This window comes from Bos indicus, chromosome 2 (genome assembly GCF_029378745.1).
Source record: "Bos indicus isolate NIAB-ARS_2022 breed Sahiwal x Tharparkar chromosome 2, NIAB-ARS_B.indTharparkar_mat_pri_1.0, whole genome shotgun sequence".
NCBI lineage: Eukaryota > Metazoa > Chordata > Mammalia > Artiodactyla > Bovidae > Bos > Bos indicus.
In genome coordinates this window covers 85,540,639-85,557,108 of record NC_091761.1, presented here as the reverse complement: position 1 = coordinate 85,557,108, position 16,470 = coordinate 85,540,639, and the positions used below count along the sequence as shown (strand labels likewise).

Sequence of the window (16,470 nt, the reverse complement as noted above, 5' to 3'; positions counted from 1 at the left end):
AGTGACATGAAATTATTATAGGTTTAAGGAGTTGTTTCATAAACTCTTGATGGTTTTGAAAGAGAATTTTAGGATAAATGATGAAACCATCACTGAAACGTTTCATCATGTAATAATCATTAAATTCTTTAGTCATGGAATTGAAAATGTTCCATCAGGCTCTTTAATGCATTGATTTATTAGCTTTGAAAAAGGAATTGTAGGAACTTTAGATCCTGATGATATGGCATTACTCTAATGTGTTAGGTTGCTTTTGTGTTAGCAGAATTTAAAGTTAGTGTCCTCATTTCATCTGTGCATACACTCTGTAGAAAAGAGCTCTTTCTGAAAACAGCCCAGCAATTGACCTCTACCATCTTAACAATGCTTTCCCTGTCTTTCTAGTAATGTGGAATGTATAAAACTCTTGCAAAGCAGTGGAGCAGATTTCCATAAAAAGGACAAGTGTGGGAGGTATGTAAACAGGGAACTCTGCTTCAAGTGCCTAAATAAAAGGAGTGGGGAGCAGTCCATCTGGAAATCATGTTATGTTGAAATGGTAAACAGGGAAGCTAGCTGGGGAGATTCCATCCTCAGAAGGAAATCCCTTTTTATAGCAAAGTGAAACACCAGCAAAGCAGGCACAGGCCACAAGGAAAGGGTCTCCTTTCCCAGCTTCTGTTTAGAAGCGCCAATTGTTCTGCTCCTTCTGATATAAATAACTATATCCATGAGGGAGATTGCATACTTTATAGATATTATATAAAAATATTTACATATATAAAATATGTAATCCTCCACATGGATATAGTTGAGAAAATTCTCTGTATCGCAAAGTAGAACACTGTAGCCCTTCCAGGACAGAATTTGGTCACAAGATCTGGAGCTCTTTATTATATTTATTGAACATTTCATTTTGGGATAAATCTTTAGACACATTTTAAACATGATATACACACACTCACATACATACCACCCATAATCCCTCTGGTTATTGGGATGGTTTAGAACTTTTCTTGCTTGTCCTTTGCAAAGCTAAGTCATGCTGTAGTACTAGCTGGTACAGGGAACCAGTACCAGTAAACAACATGAGGAAGATAGAGGAAATGAGGACATGATCAAAAAAACCTCAGTTTAATCTGTTTGGAAACAGCATTTTGGAAAGAGAGATACTTTATAAAGATAGACCAAGGCCAGCTTGGGAAGGTCTTCAATTTCAAACTAAAAAATCAAGGCTTTGTTCACTGGGGAGAACTGAAGGTTTTGGTACAGGATTATATACGTAGGTATTGGACTTTAGAAAATCCAGTTCTTCATTCATGACAGCTGAAAGTTACATGGAGCTTGGGTTAGGGCAAAGGAGGTCAGTCGGGATGGTATTGCAAGAGCCCAGAGGAGCAGTCATGAGCAGTCATGTAGATGGGAACCAGGATATGCACTTGGGATGGAAAGAAAGGAGATGGCCTGTCTAAGCCCCCATCTTTGCAGTCTTCGTTCTAACATATAAGATATGCTGGAGAAAGGCGTATGTCTTGGCCTCCAAAGATCTTTCCACACCCCTACAAATACTGCTGTCTGTGCTGGTGCTGATGATAGGGATCTGTTTTTCAGACTGAATGATATAATAAATTGCTGTTTGCTTTTCAGGACTCCTCTGCACTATGCAGCTGCAAATTGTCATTTCCACTGTATTGAGACATTAGTGACCACAGGGGCCAGTGTGAATGAGACTGATGACTGGGGCCGCACCGCTTTGCACTATGCTGCTGCATCAGACATGGATAGAAAGTAAAACAGCCTTGTCCTGTTTCTTCGGGGATGGGAAGGGGGGAGATGGTAGAGGGAGGGCTTGTTGAGTTTTCTTCATACTGCCTCACCGAGACTGTGAATGAAGAATCCCCTCTTATCCAGACTCGAGGGAGTTTGAATTGGTTCCTCCCTAACCCCGGGTTTCCCATTCTGCTCTCTTTACATTTGATTAGTACATGTCACTGCACAATTGCATCTCCTCTCTGTTCTTTGCATTGAATGCCAAGTGGAGCTGTCAAGTTCAGGTTTTCAGTTCACTCAAAATCTGTCATAATTTATTTTGTCGTATACTGTGGTTTTCATCATCATCACTTACATGCTTCATTTGCTGTAAAACTTACATTTGCTAATAAAGATGTCATATGTAAAAAATATCCACCTATGCATAATCCCAGTGATCTTCAAATACAGCATCAGTATTTTATTTTCAAAAATAAGTATTTTAAAAATAGACATTTTTCAAACGTGGGCATGAATGCTCTTTCGGAAGCTAGAAGACAGGAAGTTAGATCATGTTTGGATACTAGATGGCTTGGAATGGAAAGCAAAAATAAATGAACCAGTTCTAGGGGAAAAGGTGGGAGAGATGCCCACAGCTTATGATATCGTTCTCAAAGACTTGAGGATCAGGCGCTCCTTCATAGGAATACTTTTTGGTGATCCTGTTCAGAGAACTGTTGAGTTATATGGATGTGTTGAGTTATATGGTTAGTGCTAACTCCCTTTCTTGTAGAGCAATGGCTTTCAAACATACTAGATAATTACCTACACACCAGGCTTCCCTGGTGGCTCAGAAGGTAAAGAAAGAATCCACCTGCAACGCAGGAAACTGGGGTTCAGGTCCTGGATTGGGAAGATTCCATGGAAAAGGGAATGGCTACTCACTCCAATATTCTTGCCTGGGAAAACCCATGGACAGAGGAGCCTGGTGGGCCAAAGTCCACAGGGTCACAAAGAATCAGACACAACTGAGTGACTGACACTCACTTTACATCACGATCTAATATACAGACTCATGTATATATGTTTTATATATATGTATGGAAAATGGAAAAAAGATTTCATAAAACCATATTTACTTTTGCTATGTATGATGCATTTTGATATCTTTTATTTCATTAAAAAAACCTACTGACTTCAACCCACTAAATTGATTTCAAAATTCAGTCATAGATCATGATCCATATTTCCAGTTTGGAAAACACTGCTTCTTTTTTTCCTTCATATGATACTAGCAAGTCTGATGTAGCCTCAGGGTCCCACAGCCACATGTTCTTAACTCAACAAACATTTATTGAACATGCATTATGTGTCAGGCTCTGTGCTATTCACTTGGAATAGAATGGGGAATAAGTATCCTTCATGTATTAAAACCTAGAATAGGAATCCTAGATGGTGCAGAGTTTCTCTGGTAGATGAGGGGTGCTTAGGAACCCGTTCCTGGATAAATGAGATGCTCAACTGACAAGGAGGCAGCAAGGAATGTGGTAGGTGTCAGGGAATTGTAAGCTAAATCATTTTCTCTTTCCCTGGGGAGTTTAGAAAACTTACGGAAGAGTGGGCAGCATGATTGCTGCCTTAATCATTGATACCTCAGTGGAAGTTTTAGGGATACCATGTTCTTAACTTGATTCCTTAAGAGAGAAAAGATTTACTGGATGGACTTAAAGAGAACCATGTATATCCTCCATGAAAAATTAGTAGTGATTGCTTCTTTGGGGTTGGGGGGCAATTCTTAAGATGTAAATTGTACCAAAATCATTAGCAACTTTGCCACTAATTGTAATTTTTTTGCTTGTTTCCCTTTGCTGAGAAGTAAGATTATCTTAGGAAACGCCCATGAAAATTCGGAAGAACTTGAAAGAGCCAGAGAGCTGAAGGAAAAGGAAGCTGCATTGTAAGTTTCTTCTCAGCTTAAGCACAAGGTGTGGTTACTGATGCTTTGTCTGCTGCTCTAGGTTGCCACGTGGGCCAGCTTTACTATTCTGGGGTCTCCCTTGGGGTCTTGAGCAAGTGATGTGGGCTTGCCTTTGATAAAGAAGAAACTGTTCTTTTAATATATCCTTCAAATAGGCTGTTTGCATACCAGATACATACTCTTCTAAAGATACACACTCTTTCTAAAATTGAAACCGTTGCAGCGATCATCACTGTGATTGGGCAGCAGTTTTTAGAACCAGATGTCTAAAATATAATTTCTGATTCTTCCGTGTGTCATGTGCCTCAGGGGACATACTAAAGCCTCCTCTGAGGGCCTCAGGCTCTCCTTTTGTGACCTGGGGATGACTATTTAGCAGATTCTAGAAATACATGTTTTGAGATTTCCGTGTGAAATACACCAGTTGTACTCTCCCCTCCCTTTCTGACACACTCTCATTGACTTCAGATAGCACCCTCCCCACCTGCAGACAGCTGCTCTGTCCCCTTCATCCTGCCTGCCCCTTTCTGGTGTCTTGACAGAGATTCAGCTCTTACTGTGATGAAGTGAGTGCCAGCACCCAGGACTGTTGATATCTGGGAAGCTCTAATGTTTCATCCTCTGAGAGTCCTTCCTGGACTGGAAGTCGTGGCGAGAAGGTTGTGCTGTACCGAGCGCAGTGCCTGGCACGTAGCTGGCGGTCAACAGCTCTTTGTTAAATGAATGAACACGTGAATGCCCAGTGCCCACATTGTGTGTCCCGCCCCTGTGAGAGCAGTGGGTGTAGTGCTCTAAGAGTTTGCACTCAGTCCTTCACATGCAAGGCCCCAGTGCAGGTTGTAGGGACTTAACTTTGTCTGTGACTGGGGTGGGCACAGGAAACAAAGCTGTAAGTAGAACACAGTGACCACAGTTTTGCCCTAATATTCCAAAATTAAAGTAATAATATTCAAAGACTGTAAAATTTTAAGCCACCTCAGCAAATGCTTCCTTCTCCAGTGAAACGCAAGCTTGCGCTGGGCCAGAGCAGCCCTCTTCCAGCTGGTGGAGAAGGATGGAGCAGAAGCAGGAGAAGGCGGGGACCAGCCTACTGGGGAGCTTTTTCATGTGATAAAAGGCTACTTCCTTGTGCAAATACACCCTTGATCTAATGTGCATCTCTTGATTTTGTGGCTTAGGTGCCATAATTACTAGTCCAGGGCGGAGAAGGCAATGGCACCCCACTCCAGTACTCTTGCCTGGAAAATCCATGGATGGAGGAGCCTGGTAGGCTGCAGTCCATGGGGTCGCTAAGAGTTGGATACGACTGAGCGACTTCACCTTCACTTTTCTCTTTCATGCATTGGAGAAGGAAATGGCAACCCACTCCAGTGTTCTTGCCTGGAGAATCCCAGGGATGGCGGAGCCTGGTGGGCTGCCGTCTATGGGGTTGCACAGAGTCGGACACGACTGAAGCAACTTAGCAGGGCCCTGGGTGGTAAAAAAGACAAGCATTCCCAGTTAAAAGTGGATTTCATTTCCCTTAGGAAAAATGTGGAGAATATTTACATTCTATAATACTGTTGTTATTTCTAATAGTACTTTTGCCAATTATGGGCTTCCCTAGTGGCTTAGACGGTAAAGAATCTGCCTGCAATGTGGGGGACCTGGGTTCGATCCTTGGGTTGGGTAGATTCCCTGGAGAAGGGCATGGCAACCCACTCCAGTATTCTTGCCTGGAGAATTCCCATGGACAGAGGAACCTGGTAGGCTACGATCCATGGGGTCACAAAGAATCAAACATGACTGAGTGACTAAGCACAGCAGAGTTGACAGTTATAGTTCAGCTATGTTCTGCATTAAATGCTCTTTGGGTATAATCCCCAGTGTTTTCCAAATTACATGTTAAATTTATCAACTGATTTTTTAGAATATAATCCTTTCAGAAGCTGGGGATTTTGTGTCCACAGACAGCTATCCCTATTGAGGGATTTTATTTCAAGAGCCAAATTCAGTTTAAAATGAGTCACACCTGGGATTCAGTCCATGGGTATTTCACTATGAAAATTTAAAAAAAAGAAAAGACTTCCTTTTAAGGTCCAAATCACCGAATACAGCATGATATATCAGGTATCCAATAATAGTTTGATTTATTACAGAGCATTTTATGGATGAACCATGTGGCATGTAGATATTTAGTTAAAAAAGTTTCTCTTTCATCAAGTTTTCTAAAAATTAAAATGTCTGTTTTAATATCTGTCTCTGTGTGTGACTTATTTACTCCTTTTGCCTTATACCGAAAGATAGATGATGTCATTTTAAGGTTTCTGAGTAAACTATAGAAATTTTCTATTGGGAGGTCTTGTTTAATATACAAGCTTCTATTTAGAATCTTGCAATTTTGATTTCAGTATGAATTTGAGCCAGCCTGGCCTTGTAAAGGACATGTTTGTCCCTGTGTCAAGAAATGTAGCTGATATAAATGACGTATCGCGGCGCTCTTCCCTCTTTGACCAGCAGGGCTGTCCCGTTTGCAGCAGGCCCTGAGTAGGACGCATCACGCCCCTTGTGTCCCGGCTCTTCAGCAAAAGCAGTACCGCACCCCTTCCTCTGACCTATTGCAAAGATTTTTTTTTTCCCAGAAAAGTTACAACTGTGCCAGAAAAGGCTTTTAAAATTTATTATTTATCATTTACTCTAGTCTGTATTCCTAGTGGTACAGTGTCGGCCTCTTTCTTCAGAGGTGGTGACTGAATTCATCTTTTATATTTTTTAAATGTTGGCCCAGTCCTTATGTCTTTTTATTGTTTTGGCTATTCTTAGGTTCTTTTCTGTTATTGTTTTCTTACTCTTTTAAACTTTCATTTTCCAACCTTTTTATCTCAGAGTCTCCAATAGCAAGGTTAAAAAATCAACCCACCTCTTTTGAGGTTTAGACCTTTGCAATGCCTTGACTACTTCTTTACTATGCTGAGAACTTATCTTTTGAACACAGAGCTCTAAAACTTATTATTTAGTAATCTTGATGACAAGCCAGTCCTGTACCTTAAGATGAAAAGGGGAAAAATATTTAATTATCCTCTAGTTCCTAAGTTCCTCCCTCTAGTTCCTAGACTTCCCTGGTGGGTCAGCAGGTAAAGAATCTGCCTGCAATTTGGGAGACCTGGGTTCCATCCCTGGGTTGGGAAGATGCCCTGGAGAAGGGAACAGCAACCCACTCCAGTATTCTGGCCTGGAGAATTCCATGGACTGTATTCCATGGGGTCATAAAGAGTCAGACACGACTGAGCAACTTTGACCTTCTTCTAGTTCCTAAAACCTTTCCTGAATTCTAGAATGGCTATTTTAAGCTGAGATAAAGATAGATGCACAAAATACACATAAAACATCCAATATATAAGCCCTAATTGCTGTAGAATCTTTAAAGAAACACTTCAACTCACAAAGCTCTTTGTGGCACATTGATAGTAAGAGAACATTAACATTGATTATCCCTTTTGGTCTAGGGATGTTTTCTGAAATAACATCTCATCTTTATACTTACAGATGTCTAGAATTTCTGCTTCAACATGATGCAAATCCATCTATCCGGGACAAGGAAGGCTATAATAGCATACATTATGCTGCTGCCTATGGCCACAGACAGTGTCTGGAATTGGTGAGCTGTTTTGATTTGTTTTCTCTAACATATACACACATATACCCAAGCCTGAAAAAGCTGGTCTGAATCTCTCAACAGACCCTTACTGCCTAATTCAGCCCCCACTAGAAATCACCTGGATTAAATTGATCAGGCAATTTTTTGGCAAATGATTAAATTGTTTCCCTTTATAATATGTAGCTGTCTTTGTTCCATTTATTACCATTCCAATCTCAGAGCTAACTAACAATTGATTCATTTCCACATTAACTTGGACTAGGAATGTTAGACTCTGGTACAGACACAGTTTCTATTTTGAAGATACTTTGGATGTATCAGAGAAGCAGTATATATTTCCAGAGTCATGCTTAGCACCCCAGTATTTGATAACATGTGTCATAAGATGACATAACCATTAGGCACATGGGTTTGTCATAGTCCTGCATCTATAGTTTAGGGAAAGAAATTGGCAAGAGTGTAACAGCAGAATTTACTGAAATTTTTAAACCAGCCCTCATTTCAAACCTATAGTGATCAAGAAACACTTGATTTGGAGTCTGAAATTCCTCTGTTGGTATAGGTTACCAGATGCAAACTCAGATGTCTACAGGGACAAAAATATAAAATAAGTGAAGTGAACCCACGTATGGAATAATAGGGGGTGGTGGGAACTGTGGCAAATAGAGAGGGCAAGCTCTGTTTAAGGGGAGAAACAGCTAGTCAGCAGTAGCTGATGGAAACCAGGTGGTACTGCAAACCCAGGCTTGCTAGAATTCCCGTGTTTCAGGAGAAACTACAAATCTAGGCTTTTTATGTGGAATTTCCTGTTTTGAAAACACTGGGTGGGCTAGAAAGAAAAAAAATATGGGTTTGTGGTTGAATCCTTCCTGCAGGCTACCATTTGGCATCTTCTGATCATCACCCTTGGTTCAGCCTCACCAGGATACATGGGGTATCCCAGGCTCACTTTCTGATCCAGTGATCGGTGTCACCTTCCTTACTGGACTCCATCTCTTTTCCTTGTTCTTTTGAAGGAGAAGTTCTACTTTTCAGAGTTTTTTGAAATATGTTTGGGGAAATACTTGCCCCTTATCAACTGCGCAGTTTATTGAGAAAGGCATAAGGCAGAAATCCTGAGAGCAATAGTGTGAGCTCCTACATGGAAATGACTCAAAGTTGCCACAGCAAGATCCTTTACCTTTGGTCTTGCTGCTGGTTTCAGATGGTTCCACTTAGGGTCATTCTTACTACATTTCTGTTAACTGTGATTGTGGGAAACTGTTCATGAAGACCACCCAGTTTGAAAATGAAGAGGTGATTATTCTACTGTTGACTTTTATTTATTGGTGAATTTTACCTGTCTTCGTCATTCCTGCAGACTTCCAAGTCTTCTTTTTCTGAGGTTCTTGTGGATGCTAAAGATTTCCTCGCTTGACTTTGGAGGTGGCATACTTTCTCTCTCCAGTGTAATTCTATCATTATTCCTTTTCCAGTTACTGTGTCTGCATAACAAATCACCCTAAAAAGTTAGTAACTTAAAACAACATTTATCACTTATTATCTCTGAATTCACGGGTGACTTAGCTGAGCAGTTGTAGTTCATATCCTGTGAGGTTACAGACGGTGTCTGGGGCTGGCATAATTTCAAAGGCTTCTTTTCTCACTTGTCAATCACCTGGGTAGGAAGGTTCAGATTGTTGACGTTCCTTGGCCTTTCTCTCTCTCTATGTGGTTTTCTCTAGCATGGTGTTTCCAGAATAAGTGGTTGTTTTATATGGTGCTCACGTTGCCCAAGGCGTCTGCCCTAGGAGACAGTGTGAGCAAGAGTTCTAGCAAGTGAAAGGAAGAGACCGTATTACTTTTAATGGTTTAGCCTTGAAGTTCATGTTTTGTTGCATCTGTTCATTGCCGCAGTCACAAAATCCAGAGAGGTGAAGCATTGACTCCACCTTCCAAAGGGAGGAGTATCAGAGAATTTGTAGATATATTTTAAAACCACCCAGTTCCATAGGAAGATGTAGGAAGCCAGTGATTTCAATTAATTTCTAAATTAAATTGAATTTAGAGTAGAATCTTAAGTGGCCAAGGGGCAATCTCTTATCTTACAGGTGAGCAAACCAAATCACGGGGGGATTTACTGGGTTGTCCAAAGTCATAGCTCTGGTCAGTGGAGAAAGTGGGGCCATGATCAGGAACCTTGATTTAAAATTTTTTTTTACCACATTGTTGGTCAAAGCTCTACCACCACCCAAGGCTTTTTGACATAGGACAAAATCTTGGTAGGACTTAAGGCAGTCACTTCTTCCTTCTAATACCAGTCGTAGAAGTTGATCTAGACCTGTCAGCAAATAGGATCTTTTAGATCCCACGAAAGAAAGGCTCCTCACAAAGTGTGTGTGTGTGTGTGTGTGTGTGTGTGTGTGTGTGTGTTAATCAGTGGCAGAATAAAGGTTTACTACTGTAACTATTCATATGAACCTGCATTCCAAAGTGTGCTTAACACATAGCTGTCTTTCACTGGTTTTCTCTATGAAAACCATCTGTCATCGTTGGACATATGAACTTTTATTTCAGAGTTTGTTATTATAATCTTGATAGTTTGTGCTATTTTAAAGTACTTCGTGCTATTTTAAAGAACTATGCACAGAGGTTCGTGACATTGTACAGGAGACAGGGATCAAGACCTTCCCCAAGAAAAAGAAATGCAAGAAACCAAAATGGCTGTCTGAGGAGGTCTTACAAATAGCTGTGAAAAGAAGCGAAGCAAAAAGCAAAGGAGAAGAGGAAAGATATACCCATTTAATGCAGAGTTCCAAAGAATAACAAGGAGAGATAAGAAAGCCTTCCTCAGTGATCAGTGCAAAGAAATAGAGGAAAACAGTGGAATGGAAAAGACTAGAAAAAGAAAATTAGAGATACCAAGGTAACATTTCATGCAAAGATGGGCTCAATAAAGGACAGAGATGGTATGGACTTAACAGAAGCAGAAGATATTAAAAAGAGGTGGCAGGAATACACAGAAGAACTGTACAAAAAAAGATCTTCATGACCCAGATCATCACGATGGTGTGATCACTCACCTAGAACCAGACATCCTGGAATGTGAAGTCAAGTGGGCCTTAGGAAGCATCACTACAAACAAAGCAAGTGGAAGTGATGGAATTCCAGTTGAGTTATTTCAAATCCTGAAAGATGATGCTGCGAAAGTGCTGCACTCAGTATGCCAGAAAATTTGGAAAACTCAGCAGTGGCCACAGGACTGAAAAAGGTAAGTTTTCATTCCAGTCCCAAAGAAAGGCAATGCTAAAGAATGCTCAAACTACTGCACAATTGCACTCATCTCACACACTGGTAAAGTAATGCTCAAAATTCTCTAAGTCAGGCTTCAGCTATACGTGAACCGTGAACTTCCAGATGTTCAAGATGGTTTTAGAAAAGGCAGAGGAACCAGAGATCAAATTGCCAACATCTACTGGATCATCAAAAAAGCAAGAGAGTTCCAAAAAAACACATCTATTTCTGCTTTCTTGACTATGCCAAAGCCTTTGACTGTGTGGATCACAACAAACTATGGAAAATTCTCAAAGAGATGAGAATACCAGACCACCTGACCTGCCTCTTGAGAAATCTGTATGCAGGTCAGGAAGCAACAGTTAGAACTGGACATGGAACAACAGACTGGTTCCAAATAGGAAAAGGAGTTCATCAAGGCTGTATATTGTCACCCTGTTTATTTAACTTATATGCAGAGTACATCATGAGAAATTCTGGACTGGATAAAGCACAAGCTGGAATCAAGATTGCCGGGAGAAATATCAATAACCTCAGATATGCAGATGACACTACCCTTATGACAGAAAGTGAAGAAGAACTAAAGAAACTCTTGATGAAAGTGAAAGAGGAGAGTGAAAAAGTTGGCTTAAAGCTCAAAATTCAGAAAGCTAAGATCAAGGCATCCAGTCCCATCACTTCATGGCAAATAGGTGGGGAAACAGTGGAAACAGTGACTGACTTTATTTTGGGGGGCTCCAAAATCACTGCAGATTGTGATTGCAGCCATGAAATTAAAAGACGCTTATTCCTTGGAAGGAAAGTTATGACCAACTGAGACAGCATATTCAAAAGCAGAGACATTACTTTGCCAACAAAGGTCCATCTAGTCAAGGCTATGGTTTTTCCTGTGGTCATGTATGGATGTGAGAGTTGGACTATAAAGAAAGCTGAGCGCCAAAGAATTGATGCTTTTGAACTGTGGTGTTTGTTGGAGAAGACTCTTGAGAGTCCCTTTGACTGCAAGGAGGTCCAACCATTCCATCCTAAAGGAGATCAGTCCTTAGTGCTCATTGGAAGGACTGATGTTGAGGCTGAAACTCCAATACTTTGGCCACCTCATGTGAAGAGTTGACTCATTGGAAAAGACCCTGATGCTGGGAAAGATTGAGGGCAGGAGGAGAAGGGGATGACAGAGGATGAGATGGTTGGATGGCATCACCGACTCAATGGACATGAGTTTGGGTAAGCTACCAGAGTTGTTGATGGACAGGGAGGCCTGGAGTGCTGTGGTCCATGGGGTTGCAAAGAGTTGGACATGACTGAGCAACTGAACTGAACTGAAAAGTACTTTGATGAGTTCATCTTTAATCTCATTGTGTAGTAACTCAGAGAATGATTATCCTGTAACACCTCATTTCTATGTAAATAATATATTGCATGTTATTTTCATTTTTCAGGAAGTCATTTCAGGGCCATTATTTCTGTTATCCAGTGAAAAGATTTTCTGTCTACAGAAAGTTTCACAAGTTCTATATGATAATGAAATTATCCTCTGCATTAGATCAACACTGTGTGATTTGCAAAGTGATAATGATTCTTGGCAATTGTATACATACTTGACCTGCAGCACTGTATATTTTAGTGCATACATCACAGTGACTGGACTTACATATGTAGTGAAATGAATACCGTAATAAACTTAGTTAACATCCATCATCTCATATAGATAAGAAAGAAGGAAAATGTGTTTTTCCTTGTGATGAAAGTAAGGCCTGTTTTTGAACAATAAGTGGACTTTTTAAAGGACATCTTTTCTAACTTTAACTTTCTCACTAGCAAGATGCCTTCATATTCCTTAAAGCGACCATTTCTTTGAGTTCTAGATGTTAGGAAAGCAAACCACTTAACTAGCATTCACTAAGAGGTACATTTCTAAGACTCACCACCACCATGCCAGTATTCTCCCTTGTCTCATGACACAAGCACCTGGGAGATTATCTGTTTTACAAGTTGAATCCACTGGGTTAGATGCTAGAATTATGACAAGGGAAGACATGTTTCTGGAAGCTCTTAATGGCTTCTTTGAGCCTCTGAGCAAGAATTATGCATGGAGATCTTTCTTTTCATTTGTTTGGGTTTTTTTTTCCCCCTTGGCCATGCCAGAAGACTCTCAGGGTCTTAGCTCCCCAATGAGGGATCAAACCTGTGCTCCCTTCAGTGGAAGTGTGGAGTCGTAACCATTGGAGCACCAGGGAGTTCCAGGGAGACCCTTCTTTCGGTCACACTTCCTAGCCTATGTTTGTGGCCTGTAGAAGGAGTGGAGAGAGCAAATGAATATTTGTGGTCCCTGGGCCTAGTAGGGCCTAGTAGGGCCTTTGCCCTTTGGGGATGGAGTAGGATTAAAAAGGATGGGTGGCCATCAGAGTAGCTGATTTGTGAGGGCCTTTGCCCTTTGGGGATGGAGTAGGATTAAAAAGGATGGGTGGCCATCAGAGTAGCTGATTTGTGAGGTTTGTACCAACCAACTGGAGCTGCCAGCCACATGTGGCTATGGTACAAATATTACAAATATTACTAGTAGGGCCTAGTAGGGCCTTTGCCCTTTGGGGATGGAGTAGGATTAAAAAGGATGGGTGGCCATCAGAGTAGCTGATTTGTGAGGTTGGTAAAATTTCTCTTTTGCCTCTCTTCCCAGGGAGCAATTTCTGTGATTATGCATATCATTAAATTCGTTTCATTAAATTTGATGCATATTTTATTTGACTCTGACACTTAACTTTGTGTTTACTTGGCATTCATGGTTTATGGTTCCTGTGTATGATCATAAGCTTGAGTTTGTAAACCATGTGTTGTGTTCAGTCTATTTTGCTGTAATCAAAAAGGAGCAGAAATTATTTTAGTTGTTTTCATTCTATTTTCCTTATAGAAAGTTATATTGAATTCATTCCATGAGCAAAATACTTCTAGAAAGTAGGGTGAACCCCTTAGCCTTAATAGAATAGCCAAGGTTCAGTGTTCTGCCAAGTCTGCCTACTTAGGCCAGTATTTTCAGCTGGTCCTGATCAAAGATATATGTACTGTGTGTGCAAGCAAAAATCTGCCCACAAATGTATGCTGAGAGCTGTGATCAGTCATATTCAATTGGGATCAAAATATCAAAGCGGTATGGAGACTTGGCTATGAAAGCATCTTGTGTCTGAATAAAACTCATGTTTGAGTGGAGGAAGGGAGTTGGCAAAGGAGAGCTCTGTGCCTCCCTTTTTCTTTATCTGGAATGTGTGCTTACCGACTCTGGAGAGAAAAATCAGAGTCATGCCCCTATTTGGAATTGGTGAGTTTATATGGGCATCCTATTTTTCTTTTGTAACATTGAAGATTTGCCTGTGAAACAAAGACTTTTGTGGCTTTGCTATTGAGATGGAAAAATATATGTACCAATATAATTACATCAATTATCTACAAAAATTTAGAGAGATTGTTTGAAAATGCCAGGCTTAGGACTAAATTCAGTCCAAGATTCTACTTGGAATTTGGCTTGGGACCTTCTCCCTTTTTCATTGTTGTGAGCTAATTTGAACTTCAACTTTAAGAGTATATAGGGGCAACAGATGCCCCTGCATGTATATTCTAGGAGTTTCTGGGATTCTCTGGAGGTAATTGTATCTTGGGCAACAAAGCACTAAAATTCTGCTGCTTTTAAGTGTGTCTTGTATTTATCAAAGGGTTTCAGTAAACTGTTAGCACTTGGCTCTGTATAAGATGTGCTTACACTGGCAGTGTCTAATTAAGCTTTTCAAGACTAAGAAAGCAGGATAGAGAAGAGGGGTTAAATTAAAAAAAAGGAGAGCTGCTTAACAGTCAGCTGAGGACATGATGAAAACCCAGTGAACTTGAACCCCAGCCCCAGTCGAGTCTGTGATGGCTTTTTTCTGTCCCCAGATGTACTGCTAAGAGATGGACCTGAGGGTATACATGACCTTCCAGCAGGCAGACTTCCAATGGGCAGTGAAAACTTCAACAATGCTAGTCTTGTGTTTCCTTCTAGTTAATTCAGTTGAAGAGGATATAAAATCATATAGGGAACTCTTTTTAAGGGAGGGAGCAGAAGGGTGGGCACAGATATTTTGATTCTATTGGCAGCCTCCTTACTGCTATGAATAAAAATATAAGCCACAAATTTTGAATCAGAATTTGGATATGAAAAAAAAAAAAAAAGAATTTGGATATGAGTCCATGCATTGAAATAGGCAGTAATTGTGACAGAATGTTCCACTTATTTCTATGTAATAGAGCAAAAACAGAAAAATTTTTGGCTTTACCATGAATGAATTTGGCAACCGATGAAAGAACCATTCCATAAGATGTATTAATATGAACAATTTCAAATTCCACCTTCAGTTAAGAACTCAGAACAGTGGAACCATTGCCCCCACATTTCAAAGTCAGATAGTAGTTTTGTACCCCATGGCCCCCTGGCCCCTTGAAGAGGTTGGAGGTCCGAGAGCAGATAGTTCTGCTTCAGATCTCCCCACTACTCCCTGCCCCTACAGCATGAGAGAAAGGATCCTTTTTCCTGATCCCAAGCCCAGCCAAAGAAGTTTCACCGAGATTGCTTGGATATCTCATATGTATCCCACACAGTGTAAGGGGCTGAGTGGACTGGCATGTGATGAATCTAAAGAGGACTGAATGGCTCTGGTTTAAGCTTGCTTGCTGGGAAGTTAAATAAAGAGGCCTGTGATTGAGAAATACTCTACCCCCGCCAGTGACAGGTCAAGAGAGTCTGTTTCCCAATGTCCAAATGTGAGCCAGGGGCCAGAGCTGGCCTGGAGTTCCGCTGGATGCTACTCAAGAGGGCTGCCTGTAAGTGTGGGGAGATGCAGGGTGCCTGGAAGGAAAGGAAAATGTGAGCTACCAGCAAAGAGGGACTCTCACCCAGGGAAGTTGGGAAATTGTTGGAGAACCTGAGTAAGCATCCAGGAGACAATTTTAAAGATCTGACCCAGTCAGAGGATCACTGCCAGAAAGGTGCTGTCAGTAAGACCATTGTCCCTGTCCCCTCCATGTCCTGCTTTTCCCTCTTCTCTTCAGTCCTGGGGGACGCAGAAGCGGCCAAGAGGGGGATGGAAGAAGAGAAGCCATAGTCTGGGTAAGAGAGAAGTCGGTCTTGTCCCTTCCCCACTAGGGGAGGCGGAAAGAAGCTTTGCATGAAACAGCATCCAGTGTTTGTAACTGTACATGGGAACAGATATTTTAGTTTGCTGACCTGAAGTTATGTTTGAGACTAAAGGGCCCAGAGAACTTTTTGTTATTTGTTGGAGATTTTATCTGAGGTGGCAGGAAAAGAAGTAACCTCATAAAGATTATACCAGGTATAGGAAAGGGAAAAAAAAGTTAGTTTGATTATACCCCATGACTCACTGGTTCAACACAAAGTCACATGCTTAAGAGTCATTGTTTTAGGAAAGATTGCCACTGAAATCCAAAGAAAAAGAAACTATTACCCTTTAAGTATATGTGAATTTAAATACAAACTTTATAAGACATAGATTCTAGTAATGCCAAGTACCAAGTATCAGGTACCAAATTGTTGAACAAATTAATTGCAGTTGTAAATGATCGAGCTTAACTTAGTGATGAAACTTAAATGCTAGTTTGTAAGTTTTGTGGTGACTATCCTGTTAGGAAGGTATTTCATAGAATCCACAGGTGAGAGAGAAAATGAAATTGTATTTTTCTGTGGCTTGACCTTTTCTTTAGATTTGATTGCTTCCCAAAATCAACTCCAAATTTTTATTCCAACCTCTCCTTTATTATTATTTTTTCTTCAAAATCTATAAAGCTATACTGATCCTCCCTCTTCCTCCCCCTC

General features: G+C 40.7%; 1 protein-coding gene across 14 annotated transcripts in view; it reads left to right on the top strand.

The window, feature by feature from the left end:
- Positions 1-16,470, top strand: part of ANKRD44 (ankyrin repeat domain 44) — a 320,547-nt gene that overhangs the window by 240,777 nt on the left and 63,300 nt on the right. For 12 of the 14 annotated variants that reach the window (XM_070769783.1, XM_070769730.1, XM_070769741.1 and 9 more), the window contains 4 exons: positions 385-453; positions 1,627-1,767; positions 3,602-3,685; positions 7,232-7,343. In XM_070769783.1, the coding sequence (XP_070625884.1) occupies positions 385-453; positions 1,627-1,767; positions 3,602-3,685; positions 7,232-7,343 (406 nt within the window). The remainder of the gene's footprint in view (positions 1-384; positions 454-1,626; positions 1,768-3,601; positions 3,686-7,231; positions 7,344-16,470) is intronic. The other 2 variants (XM_070769786.1, XM_070769735.1) reach the window with 1 other exon arrangement.